Source organism: Eulemur rufifrons, chromosome 10, assembly GCF_041146395.1.
Source record: "Eulemur rufifrons isolate Redbay chromosome 10, OSU_ERuf_1, whole genome shotgun sequence".
Lineage (NCBI taxonomy): Eukaryota > Metazoa > Chordata > Mammalia > Primates > Lemuridae > Eulemur > Eulemur rufifrons.
This window is the reverse complement of record NC_090992.1, coordinates 26,101,469-26,116,219: the sequence shown is the minus strand read 5'-3', so window position 1 is coordinate 26,116,219 and position 14,751 is coordinate 26,101,469. Positions and strand designations below refer to the sequence as shown.

At 41.8% G+C, this 14,751-nt stretch overlaps 1 protein-coding gene across 1 annotated transcript; it reads right to left on the bottom strand.

The window, feature by feature from the left end:
* Positions 1–8,893: 8,893 nt before the first annotated feature.
* Positions 8,894–11,405, bottom strand: GARIN3 (golgi associated RAB2 interactor family member 3). The gene is made up of 2 exons (XM_069484314.1): positions 10,800–11,405; positions 8,894–9,985 (listed from the first exon to the last, which is right to left on the bottom strand). The coding sequence occupies exons 1-2, from the start codon at positions 11,403–11,405 to the stop codon at positions 8,894–8,896; spliced, it is 1,698 nt and encodes a 565-aa protein (XP_069340415.1).
* Between the last annotated feature and the right edge of the window lie 3,346 nt (positions 11,406–14,751).

The window sequence follows — 14,751 nt, the reverse complement described above, 5'->3', positions numbered from 1 at the left end:
TAGTTATTATTTTTATCTTGTTATTCATCATTCTGATAGGTGTATAGTATTATCTCATTGTGGTTTTAATTTGCATTTCCCTAATGGCTAATGAGGCTGCATATCTTCTTTACTCTCTGTGTATCCTGTGGTAAAATTTCTCTTCATATCTTTTGCCCATTTTCTAATTGGATTGTTTGTTTTTTTAATGTTGAGTTTTGAGATTTCCTTATATAATCTAGATACTGGTCCTTTGTGGGCTATGTGGTTTGCAAATATTTTCTTTAGTTTTTAGCTTGTCTTTATTCTTTTACCAGGGTCATTTAAAGAGCAAAAGTTTTTTATTTTGATGAAGTCTAATTTATCAATTTTTCCCTTTATGCATTATGCTTTTGGTGTTAAGTCTAAGAACTCTCTTCTTAGTCCTAGATCCCAAAGATTATATCCTATATTTTCCCTATGGGTTATGTAGTTTTACATTTTATTTAAAGAAGTCTTTGATCAATTTTGAGTTCACTTTTTTTTTTACTTTTTTTTTTTACTTTTTTTTTACTTTTTTTTACTTTTTTTTTACTTTTTTTTTTCAGTTAAAGACACAAAAGGGAATGAGTTCACGTTTTAAAACTATGGTGTAAGACTAGGTCAAGGTTTATTGTTTTGCTTATGGATGTCCAATTGCTTCAGTGCCATATGTTGAAAAGGTTATCTTTCTTTCATTAAATTCCTTTTGCACCTTTATAAAAAAATCTATCAGCCACATTTGTATGGATCTATTTCTGGATACTCTATTGTGTTCCATTTAGCCAACTGTTTTATCCTTGTACCCATACCACAAAGCCTTGGTTATTACAGCTATATAATTAGCCCTGAGGTTGGGTAGAATGATTCCTCCCTTTTCATTCTTCTCTTTCGCAATTGTTCTATTTCCATTCCTTATACATTTTAGAATAATCTTGTTTATATCTACAAAATATCTTGCTGGGATTTTTGTAGGAATCATGTTAAACCTATATATCAATCTGGGGAAAACTGACATTTTTACTATGTTGAAACTTCCAATCCATGAACCCGATCTGTTTCCCCATTTACTTAGATCTTCTTTAATTTCTTCCCTCAGTGTTGTGTCGATTTCAGCATATAAGTCCAGGACAAGTTTTGTTTTTTTAGATTTACACATAAATATTTCTTTTTTGAACACTTGTAAATGGTATTGTATTTTTAATCTTGGTGTCCTTGTGTTCATTGCTAGTATGTAGAAACGATTTTGTATCTTGCAAGCTTGCTGAACTCAACTTATTAGTTCTAGGAACTTTTTTGTAGATACCTTGGAATTTTCCACATAGACAATCATGTTATCTACAAATAGGGATAGTTTTATTTCTTCCTTTCTCATCTATATTCATTTTATTTTACTTTCTTGCCCATTGCACTGCCTAAAACTTCTAGCACTATGTTGAGTAAGAGTGCTGAGAGTAGATACCCTTGCCTAGTTCCTGGTCTTAGGAGGAAAACATTCAGTCTTTCATCGTTAAGTGTAATGTTAGCTGTAAGTTTTTTGTAGATTCTCTTTATCAAATGGAAGATGTTCTCATTCTATTTATGTGAGTGTTTTTATCATGAATGGATTTTGAATTTCGTCACATACTTTTTCTGCTCCAATTGATATGATCATGTGATTTTTCTTCTGTAGCCTCTTAATATGGTGGGTTATACTGATGGCGGGGAATGGTGCAGCAGCCTTGCATCTCTGGAATAAACTCCACTCATTCATGGTGTGTAATTCTTTTTATAAATTACTGAATTTTATTTGCTAATATTTTGCTAAAGATTTGTGTGTCCATATTCATGAGGGAGTTTGGTCAGTATTCTTTTTTTTTATACTATCTTTGGTTTTGGTATCAGGATAGTACTAGCTTCATAATATGAATTAAGAAACGTTTTCTCCTCTTCTACCTTTCGGAAGAGATTGTGTACAATTGGTATTAATTCTTCTTCAAACAGTTGGTGGAATTCTCCATTGAAATCATCTTGATTGAGAGATTTCTTTTAGGGGAATTTTAAAATTATGATATCAATGTCTTCAATAGTTAGTTATAGGTCCATTGAAATTATCTATTTCTTATTGGGTAATTGTGGTAGTCTGTGTTGTTTGAGGAATTAGTCCATTTCATCCCAGCTGTCAAATTTGTGTGTGTAGAGTTGTTTGTGGTATTCCTTGTCATCTTTTTGATGTCTGCAGGGTCTGTGGTGATATCCCTGGTTTCCATCTGTGATACGGGTAATTTGTGTCCTTTCTCTCTTTTCTTTGTCAGTTTTGCTACAGGTTTGTCGATTTTATTGACCCTTTCAAAGGGCTAGTTCTTTGTTTCGTTTATATTCTCTATTGTTTTAATATTTTAAATTTCATAGCTTTTCTTTTTTTTTTTTTTTTGAGACAGAGTCTCACTCTTGTCACTTGGGCTAGAGTGTAGTGGCATCATTATAGCTCACTGCTGCAACCTCAAACTCCTGGGTTCAAGCGATCCTCCTGCCTCAGCCTCCAGAGTAGCTGGGACTACAGGTGCTCACCACTGCATCCGGCTATTTTTATTTATTTTTTTTTCTATTTTTAATAGAGACAGGGTGTAGCTCTTGCTCAAGCTGGTCTTGAGCCCCTGAGTTTAAACAATCCTCCTGCCTCGGCCTCCCAGAGTGCTAGGATTATAGACGTGAGCCACCACACCTGGCTAATTTCATTTCTGCTCTTAGTTTATTATTTTGTTCTTTCTATAGGCTTGGGTTTATTTTGGTTGCTTGTGTTTATTTTTCTCTTATTTTTCTAGGTTCTCCGGATAGAGACTTACTTAGCAGATTTTGGACCTTTTCTCTTTTTTAGTGTATGCATATACTGCTATAAATTTTCCCTCTTTACATTGCTTTAGCTGTGTTCCACAAATTTTGATATGATTTTCATTTTTAGTCAATGTATTTTTTATATCCCTTTAAACTTCCTCTTTGGCCCATGGATTAGTTAGAACTGTGTTGTTTAGATTCTGTTTGGAGATTTCCTCTTATCTTTCCGTTATTGATTTCTAGTTTGATTCCACTGTGGTCAGAGAACATACTCTGTATGATTTCAATTCTTTCAAAGTTGTTGAAGTTTGTTTTATGGTCCAGGAGGTGGTCCTAGCATCTTGGTATACATTCTGTGGCAACTTGAAGAAAATATGTATTCTGCTGTTGATGGATGTATTAATAGTTTTCCATAAATGTTGATTAAATCCTGTGATAGTGTTATTGATATTTTCTATGTACTCCCAATTTTCTGTCTCGTTGTTCTTTAAATAGCCAAGAGAGGCATGTGGAGGTCTCCAGCTACAACTGTGGATTTGTTTATTACTCTCAGTTCTATCAGTTTTTGCTTCACATATTTTGTAGCTCTTTTGTTTGGTTAATATACTTGTCATATTGGTATGTCTTCTCGGTCCCTTTAATGTCCCTTTTATCACTGTATAATATGCCTCTCTGTGGTAATTTTCTTTGCTCTGTAGTATATCTTATACTAACATAGCCATTTCTGCCTTCCTTTGATTAATGTTTTCATAATATATCTTTTTCATTTTTTTACTTTCAATTTGCATTTATTATATTTGTAGTGAGTTTTTTTGTAGGTATGCTTTTTAGTCCACTCTGCCAATATCTGTATTTTATTTTATTTTTATTTTTATTTGTTGAGACAGAGTCTCACTCTGTTGCCCGGGCTAGAGTGCCGTGGCATCAGCCCAGCTCACAGCAACCTCAAACTCCTGGGTTCAAGCAATCCTTCTGCCTCAGCCTCCCGAGTAGCTGGGACTACAGGTATGTGCCACCATGCCTGGCTAATTTTTTTCTATATACATTTTTAGCAGTCCAGATTATTTCTTTCCATTTTTAATGGAGACGGGGGCGGGGGGGGGGGGGGAGGTCTTGCTCTTTCTCAAGCTGGTTTCGAACTCCTGACCTCGAGTGATCCTTCCACCTCAGCCTCCCAGAGTGCTAGGATTACAGGCGTGAGCCACCACGCCCGGCTAATATCTGTATTTTAATTGGTGTATTTAGACTGTTTGCTTTTAATGTGACTACTAATATGATTATTTGTGCCATTTTACTTTTTGTTTTCTGTTTTCTATTTTTTTGTTTCTATTTTCTTTTTCCTGCCTTCCTTTGGGTTACTTGAACAGTTTTTTAGAATTCTGTTTTGATTTATCTGTGGTGTTCAGAAGCAGATTTTGAGATGGATTTTTGTGGGAAGGATGTTTATTAAGGAGTGCCCTTAGGACCAGCACCTGTGGAAGGGAAGGAGGTGAAAGTAGGAGTACACACAGGGAGAAGTTGAGCTTTGATGCAGCCCCGAAGGAAGCTCTGGAGTTGGAATAACCCTGGAGAATTGGCCTGTGTTGGGCTTAGATGGCCAGACCTTCACACCCTGTGTCACTCAGTCCTTGATGTGGGCTCTGGGAAGAGCATCACCTTAGATGAAAGAGTTCTCTGCAGCTGACACAATTTCCAAGCTCACTACCAGCTGAAAGCTGTCTGGGGGTGGGCCTCATTCTCAGCAACTGGTCCTTCATTCGGGGGGTGTCTGGGTGGGGCATCACCATGTCCACCTCCCACGGATATTTCTAACAAGCAAGTGTTTTTGAAAACATCCCCTCTAATCTCATTTTATAGATCCTGTGGTAAAAGACAGGAAGTGACATAAGTTCGGATATTAACAACAACCTTCCCAAATATTTCTTCTCATGGCAACAGCAGTGACCTTTACAAAGTACAAGTGTCATCAAGTTACTCCCCAACTTAAAATGTTTCAGTGGCTCCCCATTGCTCTAAGGACAGAAGTCAAGTTCTTTGCATAGACTTCAAAGCCTTACACAGCCTGTCCCTGTTACTGAAAATGTGACACTTGTCCATGAGGCCAAATCAGAAGAATGAGGACAAGTGTTCTGGGGAGTAGGAAGGAGATTTACTTTGCTGGCAAAGGAGGAAAGATGGTAGATCTTCTCATCTCAAAATCCAGATTTCCTAAATATTCACAGAAATACAGAGCTTTTAAAGGATGGGTTCTCAGCTTCAGGCAATTACTATTCAACTACATTTGATGATTCTAATCATCCTGTTTCCACTGAAGACAATCTCATGACCTCTGCCCAGGATCAACCTTTACCAGGTTGGGCTGGGCCATCTCGTGTTGCACAAATAAACACAAGACTTATCCTGCCCCTTCCAACCACTGGCCTGAGGCAGGGATGCAGGCTTTAGTTGTCAAGAAGGAGTGGAGGATGTTTTAAAGAGATAGAAAATATTTTTGCCGTTTTTTCCTGACCATTCCCTCTGTTACATACTCTGCTATTCTCTCCAACATCTCTCCTTCCATTCTTGCCCTGCCAGCCATGACGGCCTGCCTCCACTATTTTGAGGCACCTTGCTTCTTCCTGCCATAGCACTGGTTTCCTCTGCTTGAAAGACTCCACTCCAACATGACAATACCACGAGTGATTTTATACTGCTATTAGCAAAATATCCCTTGTTAATCTTTGTACTTATGTGTGTATGCCAGACTTTAAGTTTAGGATACTGGTTAGTGTGGTGATCAACCATTCATTGCCTTATTGCACTTGCAGTAGCAGAATTGCTACCATGGTGATGAATATTGCTGTTAAACATATTGGCTGTCCTTTTGCACAGCTAAGGAAATAGTCAACAGAGCAAGTAGACAACCTACAGAATGGGAGAAAATATTCACAAGCTATACATCCAATAAAGTGTTAGCAACCAGAATCTACAAAGAACTAAAGCAAATCATCAAGAGAAAAACAAAAAACCCTATTCAAAAGTGGGCAAAAGACATGAGCAGAAGCTTTTCAAAAGAAAATAGACAAATGGCCAAGAAACATGAGAAAATGCTTAACATCACTAATCATCAGGGAAACGCAAATTAAAACCACAATGGGATATCACCTTACCTGTTAGAATGGGTTTTATTAAAAAGTCCAAAAACAATAGATGCTGGCTTGGATCCAGAGAGAAAGGAATGCTTATCCAGTGTTGGTGGGACTGCAAGTTAGTACAACCTCTATGGAAAATGGTATGAAGATGCCCCAAAGAATTAAAAGTAGGCCTACCATTTGATCCAGCAATTCCACTACTGGGTATTCACACAAAGGAAAAGAAGTCATTTTACCAAAAAGTCACCTTCACTTGAATGTTTATCACAGCACAATTCACAATTGCAAAAATGTGGAATCAACCCAAATGCCCATGAATTCCTGAGTGGATTAACAAAATGTGGTGTGTGTGTGTATATATATATATATATATATATATACACCATGGAATACTACACAGCCATACAGAAGGATGAATTAATGCCTTTTGCAATAATTTGGATGGAAGAGACAATTATCCTAAGTGAAGCATCTAAAGAATGGAAAAACAAACACCACACGTACTCGCTATTAAATTGGATCTAACTGATAAGCACACACGTGCACAGAGGGAAGTAAAACTCAGAGGAAATCACGCAGGGGGGAGGGGGAAGGGGGAGGGGTGAAAACCTACCTAATGGATACAATGAACACTATTTTGGGTGATGGGCACACTTATAGCCCTGACTCAAGCATTACAAAAGTGATCCATGTAACCAAAAACGTTTGTAACACTCATAATATTTTGAAATTAAAAAAAAGCATGGTGGCTTTTATCTGCTAGGGCACTGACTTGATGCTCCAATTGATATCTCCCTCTGGAGGAAGAGGCCTGTTGCTTTGAAACGTGTAAGTATTTAAGCATGTGTCTCTTGATGAAGTGTCAAGATAGAAAAGGAAATGCAGAGAAAGCGCAAGGTGGAACACACTGTGGTGGGCAGGTCCCCACCTCCACTTTACTTCAGTGGCATTTGTGTAAATTGCCGGTCTGCTCAGTGAGACCGGGGATAAACTGTGGTGGATAAACTGTGTTTGTGTTGAAGAAACCCTTCAGGCAGGGAGCTTGGGAGGTGCAAAAACAAGAGTAGGAGAAGGACAAAAGATAAAGCCATGGCATATGCAATTCTGATATTAAGCTGTTTGTAGCTAGAATAATTCAGCCTCTGGCATAGCTGACATTTGGGACTCCAGCCAAAGGCTTTGAAAAGAGTTCCCTCTTTACCTCTCTCATCTACCCAACATTCCTGGGAGGCTCAATCAGACCTCTGAGAACATGCCTCCCTCTCTCTCTCTCTCTCTCTCCTTCTACCCATACCCGCTGCTTCAATAGTCAACTCCCAGGGCATCTTGATTCCAGCATCTATTGGTCTTTACCAAAAGTCACAACATGAGATTTTTCAGCCACCCACCAGAGCATCTGAGAAGGGCTTCCCCGATACTGCCAAGCCACCACCATCCCAGAATACCTAGTTTTTCACCTCCTTCACCTCTACTATACATATTTGCTTTTCAGAGAAGGTCCCTAAGTTTTCCTGGAAACCCAGCTTCTGTCCTAGTAGATAATATTGGTGCAGAGGAGAATGAGCAGAGACTTGCAAAGCTTGGCAGGTGCCGCCCTTCTGGGCTTAGACAAAAGCACATGTTTCCCAGAATTGTTTTTCTCAGATACAACTTTTATCATCTGTTGTTAAAAATTTAATGATTTTCAAGCACTCATTTTACAGATTTTTTAAAATTGAAAGATGATGTAATTTTTTTTTACAATAGATGTTTTTAGAATGTATAATGTTGTTTATTTTTAGGATTAACTTCCATATGTACACATGATTTACATGGTTAGTACACAGTATTTTGGACTATTCTATTATTTCTTAACAATGTATTTAAACATTTCCATGTTTCTGTATTCTGAGTGTTGTTCTCTTTATGTCACTTAGAATTTTTATTTTTACTTATTGAAAGATACCTTTCAGATTTAGATATTTTTGTCATAAATCTCTCTTGCACATATGTTAAAAGGAAGACATTGGTAAAACAAATTGTTTAGGACATCTGATGTATAATTGCCACCTGGCTGACAGAGATTTAAAAACAATCCTAATTTTCTGTTGTTGAGACAGAGTCTCACTCTGTTGCCATGAGTAGAGTACAGTGGTGTCATCATAGCTCACAGCAACCTCCAGCTCCTGGGCTCAAGTGATCCTCCTGCCTCAGCCTCCCAAGTACCTGGGACTATAGGTGCGCACCACAATGCCTGACTAATTTTTTTTCTTTTTGGTAGAGACGGGGTCTCACTCTTGCTCAGGCTGGTTTTGAACTCCCAAACTCAAGCAATCCTCCCACCTGAGCCTCCCAGAGTGCTAGGAGTAGAGGTGTGAGCCACCGCGCCGGCTCCCAATAAAACTTTATTTACAAATCCAGGCAGCTGGTAAGATTGGGTCCTCAGAACATGGTCTGCCGATTTCCCATCTAGATAAACAGACTTCCTATTCTAATTGCCTACAAATGCTGCTGCACCCTCCCCTTCCTCCCCTGAATATCCCCCAAGGGGATATGAATCTTGTCTTTGCTTAGTCTTCGGGCTGGACTGAGTGTCCATGTGCAGGGATCTTTGGGGAGAAGAGGAGGTTGGGCATGGGGACGCGGTGCTGTTGGTGCATCCCAGCTCACAGTCTCTGGGAGCCAAAGGCAGGAAGGGGTTGAGGCAAGGCCGAGTACTCAGCTTGGCTCTGCCGGGCCTGGGTGAGAGATGGCTGGGGTCTCAGGCTGCAGCAGTCACCATCACAGGACCCACTGTGAGGTCACTGCCAGGCTATGGGACAGAGAAATTCAAACAGGAGATGGCATTTTCTTTTGGAGTCTTACGGTTTCTTTTATTATTTAAACTGCAGTAAAGAAAGCTGGAATGGGCTCTCTCAGGACAAGTCCCGGAGCCCTGGGTCTCCGTTGCCGCTTCCTGCCCTGGCTCCTCTTTAAAGGGATTTGGTTTCAAAAATTATCATCTCCACCGTCTCAGACGTCACGGAGCTGCTGATCACCTCCAGCTCCTTGCCATTCTCGGCTTTCTCCATCTTGGCCTCTATGTTGCGCTTCTCCACTGTCTTAGTCATGATATCCACCTCTGTATCCTGCGATGGGACCACAGCTTTTGAACCCAGAGAGGGTCTGAGGCTCCTAAAAAAAGAGCTGATTTTACTGGCTTTCTTACTCAAAGTGCCTGAACTAGCTGAGGATTGGCTCTTCCCCAGTTTGTGAGCTGTCCTCGACTCCTTTCTGGCGGAGGTGTGGCTGGAGCTTTTGCGAGAGGGGCCGTGCCTCTTGCTCCTTGAGTGGCTGCTATGCCCTTTTCCTTTTTTGTCGTCTCTCGTGTTCCTAGGGCTGGATGAGGACCGGTGGGAGGATGCTTTCCGGGTCTTTTCCCCCCCTTTCCTGTGGTGATGGGAACTTTTCCTACTGGGATTTCTCTCCTTCTTTTGTTTTCTTTCCCTTTTTTCCTTCCGGGCTTCAACACGGAGAGGGGGAACCTTCTGGCTTCCGTCCCGTTCACTCATGTAGCCCTCACTCTTCAAGGTTGATACGAGGGGTCCCACCGCAGCAGATGCACCGGTCTTCGTGGTGCCGGCAAACGCCAGACTCGAGCCGCTGTCTTGGGAGAGACTGGCAGCCCCTGCGGTCATGCTGGACGTCCCCGCCGAGGAGGTGCTGGTGACACCCACCAAGGCCAAGTTAATGCCATCTGAGGACATATTGGCAGCACCTGCCAAGGCCTTGCTAGATTCACTTTCTCCTTGATTCTTGGTGGCTGCTCCCACCAGGGTAGTGGTCCCCTGGCCTGGGCCTGCAGACTTGGATGTTGCTCTGCTCACAGAGCCTGTTGCAGGGCTCGTTGCTACCCCTGCCATTGCCATGCCACTTGCTGTCCCTGCTGGTGCACCAGCCATTCCATGGGAAGCATGTTGGATTCCCTCTCCCCCAGCATAAGCAGAAGAGCTGGCTGCAGACACCTCACAAGTCTTGTGGAGCCTAACCTCATTCTGATCCCCTTCTCCATGGAGCTCTGAAGCCTGCACCAAGGGGAGGAGAAACAGGTAAGATAGAGACAACAGAAAGGGAGACCAGAACTGTCTGCACCTCTCTGATCCCAGAGCTGAGCAACTCGAGGGCTTAAAGTTAGAAGAACCTTTGAAATTACCAAGGCTAAGTCTTGCACCCATTTGTTGCAAGATTCCATCTACGGCACCCCTTGGCCAATGGTCACTCAGTTTTGGTTGAATAATTCCAGTACTACAGAAAGCACTGATACAATCCCCCATCTTCGTACATTTTATTTTACACACTTGTGCTCTGCAGGACAGACTTCTAGAAGTGGGATTGCCAGGTCAAGGGACACACACGTGTTGCATTTTGGTGACTACTAAAATTGCATATATGCACACACACAGGCAGGTTGTGCTGATTTACTCCAAAATCAGCTCCTGGTAGTCACAGGGAGGCAGCTCATGACTCAAAGGGAGGAAGGACTTCCTCATTGTTATTAAAAACGTTCCAAAACAAATCGGACTACCCGGGTTGGGGTGGTAAGTGTTCAGGAAAAGATTGGACAATCAGGATGCTGTGGAAGGGATTACAACCCTGGGTGTGAGACCAGAGTAGCTGACACCCAAGGTCTCTGAAATTCAGCCTTATGGGACACTCTGGAGAAGCACTCGAACCTCCCAGTGTGGTGACTCACTAGGGTAACTCATGTGGTCCTGAGCCCTTGCAAATGGAATGCCTTTTCCAGGTGAGCTTCAGAGAGTACCCAAGGCTCTGCAGGAGCTTGGAGCTCCTCTCTCAAAGACCCCTGCCCCATTTCCTTGAGTCTCTACGGATGCTTACCGCTAGGCTTCTGTTGTCCCCAGGTGGTGTGCCTGCATTTTGAACTGTCGGAGCACTGCTGCAGCTGTCCGCTGGTGGCCTCAGGAGATAGACAAGTTTTTCCCAATAGCAAAAGAGGTCTTCTCGTGCATCTGAAGAGGGACACAACTGCAGATAAAAAGTACGGCCAGTGGCGAGCTTGAGGCGCAGCTGCTGTTTTACACGATCGTGGATGGAGATCTTGACGAACTTCAAGGGAAGTAGCCTGGTGAGCTCTAGAGCCTTTGCAGTCTTGCGACCTCTCCCCTTGGTGAACCAACCTTGTCTGGCGTGCTCTTCACAGATTTTAGCGGGTCGGGCCAGCAGCATGACGTCAGGCAGTGGAAGGATGGGGCTGGTGGAAGCAATGCCCACAGTCACCATTCGGACACGGTTGTGCACATCAATCACCTCTCCTTTTTTGCTGATCTGGATAAAGTCGCTCTCAAACATCGGTGCATACTTAAAAATGTCATACTCTCCTCCCTTGTACAGTTGTCGTTGCAGGTCCCCCATGGACGTATTGAACACACCCATCGAACGATAGGTTTGGGCCGTGTAATAGGGTAACAAACATTCACTGCTCATGGTTCTCTTCATTTAAGACAGCTCCGCCAGCCTCGAATTGAGTCCCTGAGAAAGAGAGGGAGTGAAGGCAACTGCCCATCTCCCTGCAGGGCTTCTGCCTAAACCTCCTTGCACCACCGCATTTACCCTCCTCTGTCCTTTGTGACCTGTCACTCTCACACACCCCTCTGTCCTAGCCTCCAAGCAGCCACCCCTTGGGGCAGGGTCACCAGCCTCCTCCCTAAACAAATCACCACCACCACAGGGACCAGGCTGACCCTGCCAGGGGGTAGGTGTAGGTAGGCTGGATATTCTTTTTAATCAAAATGTTGGGATGCATAATTGACGAAGCCTGCAGGCTTTTCTAAATATCTGGGTCGTTTCCAGTTTGTGGTTGTTACAAAGACCCCTTCAAGAATCATCTTGCAAATATATTTTTGCTTTTGCTGAATTACTTCCTGGGGATAAAATCCTGGATGTGGGTGGTGTGTTTGCTAAGGGTAGGGATCCTGTCCGGATTGTTGCACTCTCTACCCCCCTGCGTAGGGAGCACGGTGCTAGCAGGCACTCAGAAGTGGGTGTTGAATGAATGGTCGAAAGGGACTTTTGCTGGCTATCAGAACCAGAGTCCCATTCGTACAGTGGTTTCCAGGATATGGAGGATTTTCTCACCCATTTTCTCATTTGAAGCAGGTTAATTTTTAAAAATATTATTTTATGGTGAGGAAACTGAGGCTCAGGATTGTCTTGCTTGGGGTCAGAGTGCAAAGCTGGATTCTAACCCAGTTCTCGTAACCCAGGGTAGATGGAGCTTCTCCTCCACCTCAAGCTGCACGGCTCACTGTTACACTCTTGCTCATCTTGTTCTTGGTGTCCCCGACAGTTAGCAAGATGCGCAGGGACCCAGAACCACAGGAATTCACAGAGGTCTTCAATCGCCGTAGGATTTCCCACACTGGCATGTCTGCTGCTTCACGCTTGATGTCTCCTTGATGCGCCATTGACATTTTGTTTCTTTGAAAAGCTCTTCAGAGAAATTGTGGCAAAGGTATCTTTCTGGAGTTTTTTTGTTTGGTTCTGTTTTCACTTTGCACAAGTTGGGGAATGCAAATTCCCCCTCCCCCAGGTAGAAAACTATTTCTGAGATAAACGTACATTCCCGCAAACTCAATAATTACTCGTGGAGGTCTTGAAATAAACTTCAACCACAGAATGTTCCTTTTTATGCCCCTAGTGCCCACAGCAGTGCCTGGCACATGGCAGCTTTTCGATAAACATGAACTTGCTGGTGCCCATTGAGATTCAGTCTTCCATTTATTTATTCAACATATTAATGAGCAAGCATTTTGTTTGGGATCAGCTAGAAAACGAAAATGCAAAGACAAAATTCTCTACCGCTGAAGAGCTAAAATATTTTTTTTAAAGATGTTGAATGACTTTTCTAAAAAAAAAAAAGAACAAAGTGACTTATATTCTAAGGGAATAATCACTAAAACTCAACACTATTAGATTTAAAATAACTTGGAGATATATAGATTGCACTATGTATTCTTCTCATCATGCCATTTGTGATGAACAATTAATAATGAGAGAAATCATAATTGTATTATTAAAAACTTACTATAAGCCAGGCATGGTGCTAATCACTATACTTGCTTTAAAAAAATGGAATCTTCACAAAAACCCTATAAAATGCAGCTACAACTATTATCCCTATTTTATAGAGGGAAAATCAAGGCTCACAGAAGTTAAGAAACTTCACCAAGATCACAAGAGATGACCAAAAGCATATTGAAGTCCCAAAATGTGGGAATTGTTTAACTACACTAGGCTAGGTCACACTAATAGAACACAAAAATACAAGTACCAAAGTACCATGCAGCATAATATTTTTTTGTTTTTGAGACAGGGTCTCACTCTGTTGCGTGGGTTGGAGCGCAGTGGTATCATCATAGCTCATTGCAACCTCAAACTCCCAGGTTCAAGGGAGTCTCCTGCCTCAGCCTCCTGAGTAGCTGGGACTACAGGTGCATGCCACAACACCCAGCTAATATTTTAATTTTTTTTATAGAAAGGGGTCTAGCTATGTTGTTCAGGCTGGTTTCTAACTCCTGGGCTCAAGCTATCCTCCCACTTCGACCTCTCAAAGTGCTGGGATTACAGGCATCAACCACTGTGCTTGGCCCCATGCTGTATAAATGTATCCACTCATTCCATTAATATTATTAAGTGTCTACTTGGTGCCAAACCCTGTTCTAGGTACTGAGAATACAGCAGTGGACAAAATATCCAAATATCCTTGGTCTCATGGAGCTCGTATATAGACAGTAAAGAAGTAAATTATATAGTATATCCAATGCTGATAAGTTCTGTGGAGAATGGGGAGGTAGCAGTTAAGAACGGCTCAATGAGAAGTGACCTTTGAAAAAAGCCACAAAGGAGATGGGGTTGGGGGGACCCTGCAGATGTTTGGGGAAAGAGCCTCTCAGTTCGAGGGAGTAGCAAGGGCCAAGACCTGCCATGTTCGAGGACCTCCCAATAGGTTGCAGTGATGAGAATGGAATGAGTTAGGGGGAGAGTGGTTAGAGATGAGGCAACTGGGGTGATGGTAGATGGTAGATGATGTCAGATAGAACTTGTAAGCCATGGTGAGGTCTTTGGCTTTGCTTTGAATGGAAGATGATCTGACCCACATATATAAAGGATCATTCTGGCTGCCATACTGAAAAGAGATTGTAGAGGTGCGGAGGAGACAGCAGGGGAGACAGATGGTTCCCGCAGGAGAGGACGGTGGGTAAGACGTGCATGGTAGCAATGAAAGTAATGAGACGTGATCGGCCACCAGGACACACTTAGCCTGAAGCAACTAGTATGTATACTGATATGGAATAATTTTCAATAAATATCAGCAAATAAAAAAGCAAGTTGCAAAATAGCATACATGGTATGTCATATATGTTTGAATGAAAAATGGAAGGTGTGTGTGTACGCTCACAAAAGGATGCACAGGAAGCTGGTAACAGGCCGTACCTCGGGGCAACTTGGTGTCGGAGGGGAGCAGCAGGATGGAGACTTCGTTTTCCAGGACATTCCTTTTATATCTCTCAGATTTTGTTCCATTGCATATATTACCTACACAGAAAGAAATAACATTTTAAGTTTATAGATTTACAAAATGTTATGCCAGTAAATTTATATTCTTAGAATATTTATTGATTCAAGCTTTGATATAGAAAAGAAGCAAATAAATAGTTTCATTCAAATTTAAATCTTTCTAGCACAAAATTTCAGAATTTGAGAACAAAAGTACAAATTACCATTTAAAATTCATTTTCTGATTTTTCCTTAAAACCTTGTGAAAATTTAT

Coding starts and splice junctions, on each gene's coding strand:
- GARIN3 (XM_069484314.1), bottom strand. CDS start 11,405: ATGAGCAGTGAATGTTTGTTACCCTATTACACGGCCCAAACCTATCGT. Junction 9,986..10,799: donor GGGACAACAGAAGCCTAGCG/GTAAGCATCCGT, acceptor CCCTTGGTGCAG/GCTTCAGAGCTCCATGGAGA.